At 43.1% G+C, this 19,793-nt stretch overlaps 1 protein-coding gene across 1 annotated transcript; it reads left to right on the top strand.

The window, feature by feature from the left end:
* The first annotated feature begins 1,771 nt into the window (after nucleotides 1-1,771).
* On the top strand, nucleotides 1,772-8,422 carry LOC125525404 (4-hydroxyphenylacetaldehyde oxime monooxygenase). The gene is made up of 3 exons (XM_048690405.2): nucleotides 1,772-2,285; nucleotides 6,695-7,147; nucleotides 7,545-8,422. The coding sequence occupies exons 1-3, from the start codon at nucleotides 1,803-1,805 to the stop codon at nucleotides 8,163-8,165; spliced, it is 1,557 nt and encodes a 518-aa protein (XP_048546362.2). The 5' UTR covers nucleotides 1,772-1,802; the 3' UTR covers nucleotides 8,166-8,422.
* Nucleotides 8,423-19,793: the final 11,371 nt, after the last annotated feature.

The raw sequence follows: 19,793 nt of genomic DNA, 5'->3' as shown, positions 1-19,793 counted from the left end.
ATGTATCGGGAAAGGTATTGTGAGAGAACCAACTTCCCTTCATACAGGGGGAGTTGGGATTTTTTTTAATGATCATCACAAAAATTATTGGCGAAAAGGGAGCCGTTGGAGATGCTCTAGTAACTTTATTGATTTATCCCAACAACAAAAGACCCATGGGCACTCACATATATATATATACACAAACACACCCACCTGGCCATCGTGAATACCTGTAGATGAACCCAAGAGGTAAAACGAACGATCCAGGCATATACAGTGGGCCCTTACGCAACCCACAACCCGGAGACTACGGTAGTGGCACGGGCACCAGTAGATGGCAATTTTTTGATGGGCCGACATGCATTGTCGGTGATGCAATGACGTGGCACGTATCGGGAAGGGTATCGTGAGAGAACTAACTTCCCTCCATACAGGGGGAGTTGGGATTTTTCTTTAATGATCATCACAAAAATTATTGGCGAAAAGGGAGCCATTGGAGATGCTCTTAGTAACTTTATTGATTTATCCCAACAACAAAAGACCCATGGGCACTGACATATATATACAAACACCCACCTAGCCATCATGAATACCTGCAGATGAATCCAAGAGGTAAAACCAATGATCCAGGCAATCCATGCATATACGGTGGGCCTCTACGCAACGGACAACCCGGATTCTCCGGGACACTCCATTTTAAGGGAGCTTAAGACCAGCCACAGTGGGAGTAACTTCAGCAATAACATCGAGTCCAACTCAGCAAATTTGCTTATGTGGCAATGAGTTAATGAGGAAAGAGATAGTTGTAGTAACTTAGCTAGTTACTGTAACATCATATGCCCAATACAATATGAGTCTATAACCTAATAAATGAATCCTTGCATGTTACCACACTTAAGTTACTACCCACTATGAAGGTAGTAACATAGTCTAGGGATACGTGTATGTTACTCTCCATTGTGGCTAGTCTAATGCTTTATTATATAAGATTAGGTTCAGGTATGTTTGATGGAAACACGAAGGTCGGCACAGGCAAATTGAAAATGCATTGGAGCACTTTATTTTAAAAGGATAAAAATGGTGTTGATTTTTGATTTGTGTTCAATAATACGATATATCATACGGTATGTATGCATATCCAATATGTAATATAATTTTCTTTTCTGACATTTAACATACCAACCTGTATATTGATAAAATTTCACACACACACACACACACACACACACACACATGTATATGCACGTACAGAAAACATTTGAATTGTTCATGCCACGTTTCACACGTCCCATTCTCTCCGAGCGTGTCAAAGAAACCAGCCCAATACCCAACGCCGTCTCACTGAAAAATGGAGCCCATGATGTGAGGATAGAGGCTGGAGCATGCACAACTCTTTATTTTTTTTTAACAATTATCATGGAGTGTTTGAAGGGGTGCGAAAAGGAAAGGAAGATGAACACTTACATGCGGGCCAAGGGGTATTTTGGATAAAGATCACGGTCAAAGCACTCTGACCTGATGGAATGGATAAAACTGAGCAGTGATTTACGAAAGAGGAGCAAAATTGAGTAGGCCCATTTTCGTAAAATCGAGTACAGGCACCGAACCGAGGGCATGAATGTAAAAAACAAAGGTTGTTCCTTCGAGTATTTCCTCTTGTGAAAAACTGTTTCACTTCTTATCAAGTCCTGTCGTTTCCCTCCAGAAAAAAAGTCCCGTCCTTGCATATATTTTTTTTAAAAAAGAGCCCTGTCGTTGTACCAGGTAGCCCTACTTAAACTCCCCTAGGCCTCATCCAAAGCAGCACCACACACAATACAATGGGGAGCGCTTCTCAGCTTACAGAGCTCCTACCCCAACAATGGCAGCTCCTCCTATTCATTCTCCCACTTATCTCCCTCCTCTTCCTACACCGGAGACGGAGCAGGCCCGGTGGCCTTAGGCTGCCACCAGGGCCCTGGAAGCTGCCCGTCGTCGGCAACCTCCACCAGATCGGCCCGTTGCCCCACCGGAGCCTGTCGGCGCTCGCAAGGCGGCACGGGCCAGTCATGTTGCTGCACCTGGGCACGGTTCCGACGGTGGTGCTGTCCTCGCCGGAGGCCGCGCGGGAGGCTCTAAAGATGCATGATGCGGACTGCTGCAGCCGGCCTCCCGCGGCCGGGCCGCGCCTGCTGTCGTATGGCTACAAGGACGTCGCCTTCTCCCCCTACAGCGACTACGTCCGCGACATGCGCAAGCTTTTCATCATCGAGCTGCTCAGCCGCCGCCGCGTGCAGGCCGCTTGCTACGCTCGCGATACCCAGGTGCGTACGTGCTTGGTTATAGTATTTCTGAATCAGCAACCAAATTTCCAGAAAATTTCGGCATACCTGAACTGAATTATGTATACGGAAAGATGATGGGGCGGCCAGAACTTAATTAGTGTCAGAACGGCCTACAATGAACGCAATTATGAGTTATTTATTTTTAGGTTGTTCTTGGATTATATACAAACTTTCCCTTAGGCTAAAACAGGACTTTCTTGTTATTTTATCTCGGTGATAAGGATGGGCCTCCAACTCTTAAATTGCATACGCACATGCTTGGATGGGCACGTAACTTTTAGATTAAATAATAAAACAGTCACGAAGCAACGGCTATGTCCAACATGAAGCATATTTTTCCCGATTAATCCTTTTTCTTTCAGAAAATTTTTGATCTATTGATTTTCAATCATGACAGTACAACAAACACAAGAAATAATAAAAATTATATCCAGATACATACACCATCTAGCGTCGATTACAAGCACTGAAGAGAGCCGGAGACGCGCCGCTCTCATCGCCCCTCCCTCGCCGGAGCCGGACAAAACTTATTGTAGTTGACAGTGGGGAAGCCATCATGCTAAGGCCCTATAAGACCAGCGCAACAGAACATCAACCGCCGCCGATGAAGAGTACCGACATACGTACACAAACTTGCAAGTTTGTCTAGGATTATACACAAACTTTTCGTTAGGCTAAAACATAACTTTCTTGTTATTTTATCTCGGTGATAAGGATGGGCCTCCAACTATTAAATTGCATACGCATATGATTGGATGGGTATGTAATTTTTAGATTAATAATAAATGGTCTGATCATGTCACATCTAGATGTGAGATAATACCTCACATCTAAGTTGACTTTATCGTCTTTTTGTGGCTCCCTTCATTTACTTTCTTTGTTTTTTTTAACAGTTTATGCACAAGAAAGCTACCACGATTCACGTACAACTACACGCCCAGAAAAGTTGTACCGCTCAAACAAAAAAGGCTACACATGCGCACTATTGTAGATCAACAAGGTGTTTGCTTGTGTGCTTGGGTTGAGGTTAGCTATGCACATGCGAGCGCGATTGTAGGGCACTGGTACGAGACGAGCTTGTGTGCAGACATTAAAAAAAACTGATTTTATGAAACGTCAATTTTTTCCAAAAGGAAATACATTTTATTTCGAATATTTTCTGGAAATTGTGATCATTTTTTGAAGAAATAATGAATTTTAAATTTTTGAACATATTTTGAATCTGAAAAAATTGATTCCAATTTTTTAAAACTAAAAATAATTAAAAATTGCTTTTAGTATTTTTGGAAGTTTTAATTCTGAACATTATTTAGAAAATGTGTACATCTATTGAAATTCTTTTTCAGAAAGAACAACTTTTTTTGCAAGAGGTTGAACATTTTTCAAAATCTGTCACTTTTTAAAAAAGAAAAAAGAAAAATAATCAAATAGCCCAGTGGCATGTTAATGGTGGACTTGCAACTAGGAAAAAAAATGTTGGCCCAGTTGTGAGTCGGTGGAGGATTTGCAACTGGGATAAAAAAAGGTCGAGCCCAGTACCGAGTCGATGGTTGAATTGCAATTGTGCCAAAAAAACTGGGCCAATTGCGAGTCGATGATGAACTTGTAACTCAGGCAAAGAAAATAATAAAGGGTCTCTGTTGCATGTCAATGGTGAACTTGCAACTTGTTAAAAATGGTCAGGCCTAGTTGTTAGTCGATGGTTGACTTACAACTACGACAAAAACAAGATCAAAGGTCTCAGTTGTGTGTTGATGGTTAACTTGGAACTGGTATAAAAAGGACCAGACTCAGTTGCGAGTCGATGGTTGGCTTGCAACTGAGAATAAAAAAGGTCAACCCTAGTTGCGAGTCGATGGTGGACCTGCAACTACAGACAAAAGTCAGGCCCAGTTGTGTATCGATGGTTGACCTACAACTAGGATAAAAAAGGGCCTGGCCCAGTTGCGAGTCGGTGGTTGAATTGCAATTGGGACAACTAAGTGCCTAGTTGCGAGTTGAGGGTGAACTTGTAATTAGGACAACTACGACCTAGGAGCTAGTTACGAGCCAAGGCTAGACTTGAAACTGGGATGAAACAAACTCCGGTCATAGTTGCGAGTCAAGGGTGGACTTATAACTAGGATGAAAGACAAAAACACATGCCCAGTTGCGAGTAGAGGGTGGGCTTGCAACTGGGATAAAACAAACTACTGGGCTAGTTGCGAGTTGAGGATGGACTTGTAACTGGGATAACAACAAACCATGAGCTCAGGGTGGATTTGCAACCGGGACAAGAAAAATGACATGACACCCTAATTGCATGTGGAAGGTCAATTTGCAACTGAGATAAAAAAGAGTTCGAACCCAAGTTGCGTGTCAAGGATGGACTTGCAACTAGAATAAAAATGGTCGGACCACAGTTGCATATCGAGGATGGACTTGCAACTCAAAATCTCAAATTGCATGTCGGGGTGGAGTTTTGTAACTGGAACCCCCAAATTGCAGGTCAGGTGTGGAGCTGCAACTTGGGACAAAAATGGGTCGCCCCTCGAGTTGCATATCGAAGGTGGGCTTCCAACTAGAAAAACAAGCGGACCGTTTGCATGTTGAGGGTGTAGTTACAACTAGCACAACATTTAAGAGAACATGTCGAACGATCAAGAACTTAGATGAGACATCGCTAAATTTATTAAAAAAACTCATGAATTTAAAACAAAAATTTAATGAAGAAGGAAAAAAGGAAAATAAAAAAGGAAATGGACACGGAAAAAACAAAAAATCTAGAGTCAACATGTAGCTTTCGTTCACAACACCATTATATACGCAAAAACAGTTGACTTGAAAAAAATAAAAGAATAATAAAAAAAGAACAAGGGGACAAGAACTATTCTTTTTAGGTGAACGGACAAGAACTAATGAGTCAAAGACACTCCCCTTTACTCTTTCTCTCTCTTAATTCCCACTCTCTCGTAGACAAAGCCAAGGTCCAACACGTAAGCCCCGCAGGCACGTGAAAACAGCCCAGCAAAAACTGCAGCAGATCAAACAACATAAGAAGTAAACGCGGAAGGAAAAATCAGGCGGCGATCAATATATTTTCACGAAAATTAAATTTTTGATCGTGTGGTGAAGGTGTTAGATGTGAGATAAGTATATCACATCTAGATGTGAAATAGCAATTCCGAATAATAAAAACTGTCATGAAGCCACTGCTAGGTCCAACATGAAGCATACTCCCTATTAATCTAAAAGTCCTGTTCATTCATATCATTGATTGCATATCATACATCAATCTTAATAGTCACTAATTTGCTCACTGATATGCACTGCATTTCATACCGTGCTTATGAAAAGTCAAGGTTGCCAAGTCTGCCAAGTAGACATAACATCTGATGTGGCAAGTCAATTATAAATACATAGAGTAGTTTGGTGAGTTTGGAAAAAAATGATGCTAAACACATGTAGCTACGTGAAAACGTTATTCCGAGTCTGCAACTAAATTAAATGAAGGAAGCTTAGCAACAAAAAGCTAAACACCTATACATTGAGGAATTGAGTTGCTAAAACCATTTAATGTCCTTAGCACCTTATCACCTTTGCATTGGAAGAGGCCTAATAAAACTTATCCTACTCCCCCTGTTCCATAAAACAAGGTGTATAAAACTTTTCAGAAGTCAAACTTTGTAAAATTTTCCCAAATTTATAGAAAAAGCAGTTAGTGTATACAATACTAAAGAGATGGAATATGAAAACATATTTCAATGTAGATCTAATAGTCCTATTTTGTAATGTAATTGTTGATATATTTTTTTCAAAAAACTTCGTCAAACATACTATAGTTTTACTCTCTTTTTTGTGTGAAATACGATCGTTTTACTTCTGAACTATAACTTTTGGAACCGAGAGAGTATGTAACTAGAATTGTATTTGCAGTCATACAAGTTTTGGCCCGGTTCACAGTACACTTCAGAAACCAAATTGGCCATCACCCGCAACTTCATTTACCACTGGTATATATTTGACTCTAACAAGAATCCTGCAATCTTACACAACCAAAAAGGGAATAAAGGAAAACCAATTGAAAAATGAAGAAAATAATAGAGGGAAACTTTTTGTCTACCCGTAGCTGGTATCCCCACACACAGCGAGTGGCTGTGAACTGTGATTGTTGTGTCCATAGAGTCACAACATATAAAGAGTTTTGTCTATATATTTGCGCAACTCAGTGAATGAGAAGTCCCCAGCAACCCACGGATGTATTCGCGATATATTATCTTGTGCAACATAGACTATGAGATTTTCTATATATAGAACTGAACCAGTGAAAAATGTTTCGTATGTTCTTTTCCGTAAGGCTAACTTGATAGATGACACTGAGTTGCTGGATTGTACTTGTCCGTGACTAGATGGGAAATCTTGTGAAGAACCTCACCAATGCCGGTCGAAAGCCGGTGGCAGTCGCCGACCACATCTTTGCCACGCTGGACGGGATCATCGGCTCTTTCGCCTTTGGCGAAAACTACGCGGCGGAGCAGTTCAAGGGGCAGTTTGTTCCCGTGCTGAACGAGACCATGGACATGCTGAGCGGCTTCTCTGCCGAGGACTTCTTCCCCAACAGCGTTGGTCGCCTCGTCGACAAAGTTACGGGCATTAAGTCACGCCGAGAGAGGATCTTCAAGAAGCTTGATGCCTTTTTTGAACAAGTCATCGACCAGTGCGTCGCCGACGATCCCAATCGCAGAAGGCAGCCCGGTGACAAGTGTGCATCTGTACTCGTGCAAGAGCTCGTGGACCTTTGGAAAAATCCTGCAGGAGCCACCAACAGCTTCACAAGGGAACATGCCAAGGCCATCCTCATGGTAATTAGTTAACCTCATCATTGCATATACTCGAATTGAATGTACCAAAATGTTTAGTAAATCAATACTCCCTCCATTTGCTTATACAAGGTCACTATGAAAAAGACATTTTGCATCTATGTAATGCCATCAACAGTAACCAAGACAAAAATTAATGATATTTTCTCCTATTAGCAACTTGTTTAATACTTGCATGCATGTAGTCACTTCGCTACTTTCTTCTCATTACTTTCTCACATGCATGCGGCATATTAATGATCCGGGTTAACAAAAGAAAAAGTTGGCCTGCAAAGCAATCATTAAATTTTATCTCGTATCTATAATATGAGTTTGTGGCCTTGTATAAGGGATTGGAGGGAGTAATTAGTTCATCACATGCCAATTGCTAATGTTTCAGAACACTTTCGTCGGTGGCAATCACACTAGCTCAGTGACAATAAACTGGGCAATGGCGGAGCTAATTCGTCAGCCAAGGTTGCTCGGCAAGGTACAAGACGAAATCAGGGCTATCGGAGGCAAGACAGAGCTCCTGCAGCACGACGACATTCCCAAGCTCAAATATCTAAAGATGGTGGTGAAGGAGACGCTGCGGCTGCATCCCCCGGCGACGTTGCTCGTCCCGAGGGAGACCACGGGGCGGATTCAGGTCGCAGGATACGACATCCCAGCCAAGACAAAGATCATCGTGAACGCATGGGCTATCGGTAGGGACCCAGGCGCGTGGAATGATGATCCGGAGGAATTTCGCCCAGAAAGGTTTCAGGACAAGGATGTTGACTTCAATGGGGCGCATTTCGAGCTTTTGCCGTTTGGGTCGGGACGACGGATCTGCCCGGGATTGGCCATGGGCGTGGCTAACGTCGAGTTCATCTTGGCCAATATGCTCTACTGTTTCAACTGGGAGCTCCCTGATGGGGTGAGCTGTGAGGATGTCAACATGGAGGAGGCAGGGGCGCTGACTTTCCGAAAGAAGACACCACTCATGCTGGTGCCGACAAGGTACAGTATGTGTCCTTGATTGAAATGGGTCAACTGGCAGAGCGATCAACGTATCTGCGTGTTGCATTCGTTGTATAGTATGTACGTTTTGTGTTTCCTTTTACGTTTGCCTGTTTTGTACTTCATCTGTAAACGCTCTTGTATTTCTTTACGGAGGGAGTACCACGTTTGCCATGTTACTTTTCTTGAATGATTGAACTGCTCGCTTGAGCTGATTTATGCATGATGTGGTTTCGTTCTAATAATGGAGCCGGGAAGAGCCTCCCTGTTACAGTACGTATTATTCGACAAAGTTTGCATGCATGTCTCATGTCGATGCTAGCGTCTGCTCACAGTGTTAATTCATACTCTTCCACTGACCACACCAATTCTGTTCACTATTAAATGCGGTTAACGTAGCACCAATTCATCCATGGCTGCTCTTGAATTAACCGCCGTTGCCAGCGCCCTCGTCGTCGGCGCCGGAGGACGAGGGGGGTGGCAGAGGCGGCTTCGCGAGGAGGATCTTGGGCGGAGGCGGTGGCGGCGGGTGGGAGGAGGAGGAGGATGAGGAGCCCCGGTCGCCGACGCCGGCGAGCAGCTGCGGCTGTCCGGCGGCCATGGCGGCGTGGGTACTCCGCACCGCACTTGGGCTTTCTGTCTCGGCTGGAGCAGAGAGTTTTTAAGGGTTCTCATTTGTTCAGCAGTCCTGACGTCGGCCTTTTCTTTTCTCAGTTTATCACGCATCTTGGCCGGGCCCATGTACGGTTTGAGCTTCTTTTTCATTGGAGTGTTTTTTATATATTTATTAAAAATGTAAAATTATGTTTCAAAAATAGAAAATTATATAATTGGAAAGAAAAATATAGACGTTCGTTCCATATTTAAAACATATTAATCATGTATCTGAAAAATGGTTGTCATGTATTTGTAGAACGTTCATCTTGTGTTATAATTTTTTTGAGGGATGTGTTATAATTTTTTTGATGTATACAGAAAGAAGAAAACATATAAACCGGGGGGGGGGGGGGAGGAAATCAGACAAGAACAAAAAAATTGTTAGAAAGGAATAAGCAAAAGAAAGGAAATGAAAAATAATAATAGGTTTTTTAGGTTATGAATGAAAAATAATAATAGGTAGGCACACATGAAGAAAAAACGAGCAAACAACTAACAAACACCCGGACTTGGGCCGTCCAAGAGATGAGGTGGGGGCACATGATTCTTCAACTATTCCATGCAATGAGCCTAGAATAGGATTTTAGCCTCCTATTGCATGCCTGAATATTATCTAACTCTTTATATTTTGAATTTATTAATTTTTTGAAAATGCATTTTTAATAGATTTGTAGGAAAAAGAATTACGAAAATCCAATTTAAATAATGTACAAAAGTCAGATCCATGTATTAATCAAATTCATGTTTGTTTAAGTTAATACATTTTAAAAACTGTTCATGCTGATAAATGTACATACATTTATAAAAGATACATGCAAGCTTTAAAAAAGTAAATCGATGAAAACATCATAGAAGGGGAAAAAGGGAAGTTAAAAAAAAGAGCAAAATGAGGGGGGAGGGGGTCATAAAGTCGTCCTCCACCCCCATTAGCTCTTCAAACCCTAGCCATCGTTGCTGGCTAAATTTACCTCCGAGCACTATATTCACTCCTCAGATCGACTACCCGCCCGTCGCTTGCAGCGAAAGTGGAGCTTGTCGCTGTTGTCCTTGTCATCTATGAGGAGTAGGAGGAAGAGATGTAGCTCGATCGGTGGGAGCTAGTTGAGCATGAGCTTGAGGTGGGGGAGGAGCAGGAGCTCGGGGAGCACCATGTCGTGAAGGTCAACTCATGACATAGTGCACCAATGAGACCACGTTCACCGCCATCCATGTAACCTCCATCTCGTGGTCGAGGAGCACTTGACAATCAATGCATTTGTGGATGCCGCACACGAGGACACCATCGCCCTGCATTGTGCACACGAAAATGAAGAGGGCACAAACGGAATTGTTCCACGGGCTCAACAAAGTCGGCTATGAGTCCACACTCATTGAGGTCGCACCATGGTAGAGGACAACAACGTAGCCTAGGCACCGGGTTCGGCACGGGCAAAGAGATGATCAAGATCTCCTTAGAGTGGTAGATATTTTTATCAAGTGTTAATTCAGGTTAGTTTGGGTATTTTTAAATTCAGTTCAACGGTGTTACACACTATTGCGCACTAAGTTTTTCTTCATCTTTTCTCAATAAGGAGGTTGAACATTCGGTGTATGCGTCATTGTGATGCACACATTCATCTTTATTAAGTTAATGCAAGGTGGACAAAAACATCAACAAGTGTATAAAACATGAACAACTATGGTAGAACAATTACAAAAATTGAACAGCTACGACAAAATAAACTTCTTCCGCAAAAACGCATTTAAGAAGGGATACAACGCCCTTATGACGCTGTCGTCATGTCCAGCCAAAGACGACAAGGACAAGGATTCTCATCCAACTCTTGAGACTAACCAATGAAGTTGTTTGAAAAGATTTTGTGCAAATTTGTGATTTGGGAGTTAAATTTGGGAGAAGGACCACGTGCTAATGTGTTTAACTCAAAATTCAAGGAGCAAACCTCAAGAGGTGGTTTGATGAGTTAAAAACATGAAATATGAGAAAAGAAGTAGAGATGCAAGAAGGAAAATGATTAAAAACAATCGGATGATTATTGGCTTTATCATCTGTGTCCAGCGCCATGCAATCGCGCACATCCTGTGGCGCAAAGCATCTCTCTGTTCCCCACTAGAAAGCAAACCTATCGTGACGCCTAAAACTGAGTGGGCTGTGACTGTTTAACAATTTCTTGTTTTTTACTTACACTTCATTCGTAGTACTTAACCATAAGGAGGATTCGAGAACACCACATTCTTGACGTTGAGTGTGGGTGTTTGTTGGATTTGATACTAGCATTCTAGCAAGTACATGGAGTCATGATTGTTTGGATATAGCAATGCTTACGGTAGCGTCCTTGACGCCTCCACCACTGTTGTGGTCATCAAAGCATATATACCATCACAGCAGCATCGGGGCAGCCCGTCTATCGCCGCAGAATCGTTGAAACAGGCGTGCCACCGTCGCAGCACTACCATGACCGGGAAGCATGTCGTCGCAGCATTGCCGAAGCAATTGTGCCTTCGTCAGAGCATCACCGCAGTCATCGAAGCACACCGTCGTAGCCTTGCCGCAACTGTTCCAAGCACGCCGCCATTGCGTTTCATCACAACATCGGTGCGGTTGTCGAAGCATGCCATCGCAAACATCATTGAAGCAGTGGGATTGCTGTCGTAGCATTGTTTTGGCTGTCGAAGCACTTGCCATGACCGTCAAAGCATGCCGCGCAACATCATCGAAGCAACCGGGTTGCCATCGTAGCATGGCCGTGGTTATCGAAGAAGTCGTCGCGGCCGTTGAAGCATGCCATCGCAACATCATCGAAGTAGCCGAGTTGCAGTCGTAGCATCGTCGTGGTTGTCGAAGCACCCATCGTTGCCGCCGAAGCATGCCGCTAAACATCATCCAAGCAGCTGGGTTGCCATCATAGCATCACCACAGTCCGCAACTGTCAAAGAAGCCGTCACGACTATCGAAGCATGCCATCACAACATCATCGAAGCAGCCGAGTTGTAGTCGTAGCATCGTCATGGCTGTCGAAGCACTCGCCGTGATCGTCGAAGCATGCCGCGCAACATCAACGAAGCAACCAGGTTGCCGTCGTAGCATGGCCGTGGTTGGCGAAGAAACCATCATGGCCGCCAAAGCATGCCATCGCAACATCATCGAAGCAGCTAGGTTGCCATTGTAGCATCGCCGTGGCTGTCGAAGCACCCACCACGGGTCGTCGAAGCACGTCGTCGCAACATCTTTGAAGCGGCCAGGCTTTTGTCGCATCAGGCCGTAGCTTTGGAGCTGCCCTCAAACTACACCCGCAACAGTTGGACCATCCCTCACGACATCATCGTAATGTCTTTGCAACACGTCTACCACTCTACCCTCGTATGCAGCAGCCACTCCGCCGCCCGTGTCGATGAATTACTTTTTTCTTTTGAGGCAATGGATGACTTGCTGATACTTGAAGAGCATAGACCAGCTAGGGTCTGTGGAATTGTGAAGTCGCTGCACGTGATATTAACCAGTGCGTGGAGATGGACGTGTGCAAGCAACACGCGTGACCAGCAGCCGCGAACAAAATGAATTGAACAAGCTGACTTGGGTGCATCGAACGGCTTATAAGATGGGCTGCCTGGACGATCGAGTGGGCGGCGACCCGGCCGCGGGATCATCCGCATGACGCCTAGTGTCGGCCAATGCAAGAAGGGACATTGTGATTGATCAGCCAAAAGCGAACTCCTGTGCATGCGAAACGAGCCATGTGATCGATCAGCTAGCTTCTTTAACTTTAACCTTGACGGAACTCCGGCGAGCCGTCAATTCATCCATCAGCCGGCCAACGGCGTCGTATGAAGACCCACCCGTCTCCACGGCGCTCTTTGCCTTCACAGCGAGGTCTTTGGCCTTCTTTTGTATGGCGCCGCTCTCCATCAACCCCCCGATGGATCCGGTGATCACCTCGGCGCCGATCGCCCACAGGAAATTCATGCCCGAGAGGTCAAGGCCGCGGGTGAGCTGGCGCAGCTCCGCCAGCAAGAAGTTGGTCAGCGTGCCGAAGGAGACGTATACCACCGAGCTGGCCGGCTTCACGTGCAGCCACTGGAGGCAGTTGTCCACGTCCGGCGAGGGCTCCAACGCTATCACTATTTTTTAACAATGACGCCATATTGATGGCGTCCGATGTTCACGCCAGCAAGACAATTTCTGCCACATACAGCTAGGCTTCTTTGCACCAGTGTATCTATCTCTATCACTTATGTTTTACATTGAGCAAGACAAGGGGCTTAACAACTCTCTTGCTATGTTGGCGTCATTTTTTTCTTTTTATGTTTTGTGTGCAGGTGATGTTGACCTGTGTAGCTTAGAAGCTCCTACTGTTTTGATAAACCTTTATTTTTAACTGAGAGAAAACTTGCTACTTGCTGCTTCACCTTTCCTCTTGGGGGGGATTCCAACGACTCTTGTGATAGTAGCAAGGTGTCGTGCTGTATTTGTAGCACGGTAGCATCTAAAGTAGTGGTAGCACTACAAACATATACTCCCTCCGTTTTTTAATATAAGATGTTTTAGGTGTTCCACATGTTGTCTAAATTCATACTAAAATGAATGAATGTACACACTAAAACATGTCTAGATACATTTGATACGTGTGGAATGTGGCCAAAAGCTAAAACATCTTATATTTATAAACGGAGGGAGTAATAACTAGAGTTCAGAATGGTTCTTTTATGATGGTTTAGTAGAAACATCTAGATATACCATGACTGTTAAAAATGTCTTCAACTACACCACCCAAATTGGAATTAAACGACCGCAAAAGTTGGCATGTGACATTTGGTGAAGCAATGATTATATATGTACTGGCCACACACATCGTTTGTCACTTGCTTGCCTCCTACAAATAACTAGTGTATTCCCCATGTAGTGGGATAACATATGGTGGGTAGGAAAACCAGAGGAGAATGGAAAAGTGTGAGATAAGAGAAACAATGAGAAGAGGATTGAATGGCATGGACGGTCACATAGCATGATCCAATAGGGAATGGGATGTATCAGAAATTCAAGTTGGGGGCACGTAGAGTGACATATTCGGAACACAAGCGATGAATCTAGCAAGCACCAAATAAGATGTGACTCTCATGACTTTCCGGGCAGATTCATCGGGACTGCGTGTTGTCAAGCCATTGCGACTCAATCTTGGAAGCATTAATGCTCTAAATTTAATCAACCAAGAAGCACGAAAAAGGTCCCAAGCACATGTGAGTCTCCTATGCTATTATACCCGTGTAATCCTCAATTGTTTCCTACGATTCACACGAGGACAATATATCCCGGTGTGACATATTTGTAATTCAAGTATAGAAATCGCTGAGAAGCACGTGGTGAAATGGAGTATGGCTGAATCAAACAAATAAATTACTAGCTTAACGTGAAAGCACCAATATTCTCTGAACATAACTATTGATCATCTCACCTCCCAATTCATAGGATGATGACATATTGTAATATATAACCTTTTTTGCAAGATATACTACTAGAGTTCCTCCATCATTTGTTGTATTATTAGGTTGCAGCTCGTCGACAAGAGCTTTTATTTAATTTTAACTTCAAGAAAGAAAAAGTTCCTCACACCTAGGTGGTGTTGCGGAACGTAGTAATTTCAAAAAATTCTCCTACGCACACGCAAGATCATGGTGATGCGTAGCAACGAGAGGGGAGAGTGTGTCCACGTACCCTCGTAGACCGAAAGCGGAAGCGTTAGCACAACGCGGTTGATGTAGTCGTACGCCTTCATGATCCGACCGATCAAGTACCGAACGCACGGCACCTCCGACTTCTGCACACGTTCAACTCGATGACGTCCCTCGAACTCCGATCCAGCCGAGTTTTGAGGGAGAGAGTCAGCACAACGGCGTGGTGACGATGTTGATGTTCTACCGTTGCAGGGCTTCGCCTAAGCACCGCTACGATATTATCGAGGTGGACTATGGTGGAGAGGGGCACCGCACACGGCTAAAAGATCCAAGAGATCAATTGTTTTGTCTATGGGGTGCCCCTCTCCTTCGTATATAAAGGAGGGGAGGAGAGGGCCGGCCAAGGGGAGGAGGCGCGCCCAAGGGGGGAGTCCTACTCCCACCGGGAGTAGGACTCTTCCTTTTCCTATGTGGAGAGGGAGATGGTAGGAAGAGGAACGAGGGAGGAAGGAAAGGGGGGCCCGACCCCCCTCCCATTTCGGATTGGGCTTGGGGGGGGGGACGCCCCCTCCCTTGCTCCTTTCCCCACCTTTCCACTAAAGCCCATCAAGGCCCATATACCTCCCGGGGGTTCCGATAACCTCCCGGTGCTTCGGTATTATCCCGATCTCACCCGAAACCATTCCGGTATCCAAATATAGTCGTCCAATATATCAATCTTTACGTCTCGAACATTTCGAGACTCCTCGTCATGTCCATGATCACATCCGGGACTCCGAACTACCCTCGGTACATCAAAAACCATAAACTCATAATATAACCGTCATCGAACTTTAAGCGTGCGGACCTTACGGGTTCGAGAACTATGTAGACATGACCGAGACACGTCTCCAGTCAATAACCAATAGCGGAACCTAGATGCTCATATTGGCTCCTACATATTCTACGAAGATCTTTATCAGTCAAACCGTATAACAACATACGTTGTTCCCTTTGTCATCGGTATGTTATTTGCCCGAGATTCGATCGTCGGTATCTCAATACCTAGTTCAATCTCGTTACTGGCAAGTCTCTTTACTCGTTACGTAACACACCATCCCACAACTAACTCATTAGTTGCAATGCTTGCAAGGATTAACTGATGTGTATTACCGAGTGGGCCCAGAGATACCTCTCCGATAATCGGAGTGACAAATCCTAATCTCGAAATACGCCAACCCAACAAGTACCTTCGGAGACACCTGTAGAGCACCTTTATAATCACCCAGTTACGTTGTGACGTTTGGTAGCACACAAAGTGTTCCTCTGGTAAACGGGAGTTGCATAATCTCATAGTCATAGGAACATGTATAAGTCATGAAGAAAGCAATAGCAACAAACTAAATGATCAAGTGCTAAGCTAACGGAATGGGTCAAGTCAATCACATCATTCTCCTAATGATGTGATCCCGTTAATCAAATGACAACTCTTTGTCTATGGCTAGGAAACATAACCATCTTTGAGCAACGAGCTAGTCAAGTAGAGGCATACTAGTGACACTCAATTTGTCTATGTATTCACACATGTATCATGTTTCCGGTTAATACAATTCTAGCATGAATAATAAACATTTATCATGATATAAGGAAATAAATAATAACTTTATTATTGCCTCTAGGGCATATTTCCTTCAGTCTCCCACTTGCACTAGAGTCAATAATCTAGTTCACATCGTCATGTGATTTAACATCAACAGTTCACATCTTTATGTGATTAGTTCACATCTCCATGTGACTAACACCCAAAGGGTTTACTAGAGTCGATAATCTAGTTCACGTCGCTATGTGATTAACACCCAAAGAGTGATCATGTTTTGCTTGTGAGAGAAATTTAGTCAATGAGTCTGCCACATTCAGAGCCGTATGTATTTTGGAAATTTTCTATGTCTACAATGGTTTGCACGGAGCCACTCTAGCTAATTGCTCCCACTTTCAATATGTATCTAGATCGAGACTTAGAGTCATCCAGATCGGTGTCAAAGCTTGCATCGACGTAACTCTTTACGACGAACTCTTCGTCACCTCCATAACCGAGAAACATTTCCTTATTCCACTAAGGATATTTTTGACCGCTGTCCAGTGATCTACTCCTGGATCACTATTGTACCCTCTTGCCAAACTTATGGTGAGGTACACAATAGGTCTGATACACAGCATAGCATACTTTGTAGAACCTATGACTGAGGCATAGGGAATGGCTTTTCATGCTCTTTCTATTTTCTGCAGTTGTCAGGTTTTGAGTCTTTACTCAACTTCACACCTTGCAACACAGGCAAGAACTCCTTCTTTGACTGTTCTATTTTTAACTACTTCAAAATCTTGTCAAGGTATGTACTCATTGAAAATATATCAAGCGTCTTGATCTATCTCTATAGATCTTGATGCTCATTATGTAAGTAGCTACACCGAGGTCTTTCTTTGAAAAATTCCTTTCAAACACTCCTTTATGCTTTCCAGAAAATTCTACATTATTTCCAATCAACAATATGTCATTCACATATACTTATCAGAAATGCTGTTGTGCTCCCACTCACTTTCTTGTAAATATAGGCTTTACCGCAAGTCTGTATAACACCATATGTTTTGATCACTTTATCAAAGCATATATATTCCAACTCTGAGATGCTTGCACCAGTTCAGAGATGGATCGTTGGAGCTTTCTCACTTTGTTAGCACCTTTAGGATCGACAAAACCTTCTGGTTGCATCATATACAACTCTTCTTTAAGAAATCCATTAAGGAATGTAGTTTTGACATCCATTTGCCAGATTTCATAAAATGCGGCAACTGCTAACATGATTCAGACAGACTTAAGCATCGCTACGGATGAGAAAGTCTCATCATAGTCAACCCCTTGAACTTGTCGAAAACCTTTTGCAACAAGTCGAGCTTTGTATACAATACCACTACTATCAGTGTCCGTCTTCCTCTTGAAGATCCATTTATTCTTAATGACTCACTGATCATCAGGCAAGTCAATCAAAGTCCACACTTTGTTCTCATACATGGATCCCGTCTCAGATTTCATGGCCTCAAGCCATTTTGCGGAATCTGGGCTCATCATCGCTTCCTCATAGTTCGTAGGTTTGTCATGGTCAAGTAACATGACTTACAGAAAGGATTACCGTACCACTCTGGTGCAGACCATACTCTGGTTGTCCTACGAGGTTCGGTAGTAACTTGATCTGAAGTTTCATGATCACCATCATTAGCTTCCTCACTAATTGGTGTAGAGATCACTAGAACTGATTTCTGTGATGAACTACTTTCCAATTCGGGAGAAGGTACAATTACCTTGTCAATTTCTACATTCCTCCCACCCACTTATTTCGAGAGAAACTTCTTCTCTAGAAACGATCCACTTTTAGCAACAAAATATCTTGCCTTCGGATCTGTGATAGAAGGTGTACCCAACAGGTTCTTTTGGGTATCCTATGAAGACGCACTACTCCGATTTGGGTTCGAGCTTATCAGTTTGAAACTTTTTCACATAAGCATCGTAACCCCAAACTTTAAGAAATGACAGCTTTGGTTTCTTGCCAAACCATAGTTCATACGGTGTCATCTCAACGGATTTAGATGGTGCCCTATTTAACGCGAATGCAACTGTCTCTAATGCATAACCCCAAAACAATAGCGGTAAATCAGTAAGAGACGTCATAGATCGCACCATATCTAGTAAAGTGCGATTACGATGTTCGGACACACCATTACGCTGTGGTGTTCCAGGTGGCGTGAGTTGCGAAACTATTCCACATTGTTTTAATTGAAGACCAAACTTGTAACTCAAATATTCGCCTCTGCAATCAGATCGTAGAAACTTTATTTTCTTGTTACGATGATTTTCCACTTGACTCTTAAATTCTTTGAACTTTTCAAATGTTTCAGACTTATGTTTCTTCAAGTACATATACCCATATCTGCTCAAATCATCTGTGAAGGTCAGAAAATAACGATACCCGCCGCGAGCCTCAACACTCATCGGACCTCATACATCAGTATGTATTATATCCAATAAGTCAGTTGCTCGCTCCATTGTTATGGAGAATGGAGTCTTAGTCATGTTTGCCCATGAGGCATGGTTCGCAAGCATCAACTGATTCATAATCAAGTGATTCCAAAAGCCCATCAACATGGATTTTCTTCATGCGCTTTACACCAATATGACCTAAACAGCAGTGCCACAAATAAGTTGCACTATCATTATTAACTTTGCATCTTTTGGCTTCAATATTATGAATATGTGTATCACTATGATCGAGATTCAACAAACCATTTTCATTGGGTGTATAACCATAGAAGGTTTTATTCATGTAAACAGAATAACAATTATTCTCTAACTTAAATGAATAACCGTATTGCAATAAACATGATCAAATCATATTCATGCTCAACGCAAACACCAAATAACACTTATTTAGGTTCAACACTAATCCCGAAAGTATAGGGAGTGTGCGATGATGATCATATCATTCTTGGAACTACTTCCAACACACATCGTTACTTCACCCTTAACTAGTCTCTGTTCATTCTGCAACTCCCGTTTCAAGTTACTACTCTTAGCAACTGAACTAGTATCAAATACTGAGGGGTTGCTATAAACACTAGTAAAGTACACATCAATAACATGTATATCCAATATACCTTTGTTCACTTTGCCATCCTTCTTATCCGCCAAATACTTGGGGAAGTTCCGCTTCCAGTGACTAGTCCCTTTGCAGTAAAAGCACTTAGTCTCAGGTTTAGGTCCAGACTTGGGCTTCTTCACTTGAGCAGCAACTCGCTTGCCGTTCTTCTTGAAGTTCCCCTTCTTCCCTTTGCCCTTTTCTTGAAACTAGTGGTCTTGTTAACCATCAACACTTGATGCTTTTCTTGATTTCTACCTTCGTCGATTTCAGTATCACGAAGAGCTTGGGAATCGCTTCCGTTATCCCTTGCATATTATAGTTCATCACGAAGTTCTAGCAACTTGGTGATAGTGACTAGATAACTCTGTTAATCACTATCTTATCTGGAAGATTAACTCCCACTTGATTCAAGTGATTGTAGTACTCAGACAATCTGAGCACATGCTTACTGGTTGAGCTATTCTCCTCCATCTTGTAGGCAAAGTAATGTCAGAGGTCTCATACCTCTCGACACGGGCATGAGTATGAAATACCAATTTCAACTCTTGGAACATCTTATATGCTCTGTGGTGTTCAAAACATTTTTGAAGTCCCGGTTCTAAGCCGGAAAGCATGGTGCACTAAACTATCAAGTAGTTATCATACTGAGCTTTTGT

Source organism: Triticum urartu, chromosome 7A (assembly GCF_056163025.1).
Source record: "Triticum urartu cultivar PI428250 chromosome 7A, HENAU_Tu73, whole genome shotgun sequence".
In the NCBI taxonomy this organism is placed as follows: domain Eukaryota; kingdom Viridiplantae; phylum Streptophyta; class Magnoliopsida; order Poales; family Poaceae; genus Triticum; species Triticum urartu.
Note: the sequence above shows the minus strand (reverse complement) of the source record. Positions and strands in the feature narration are given on the sequence as shown.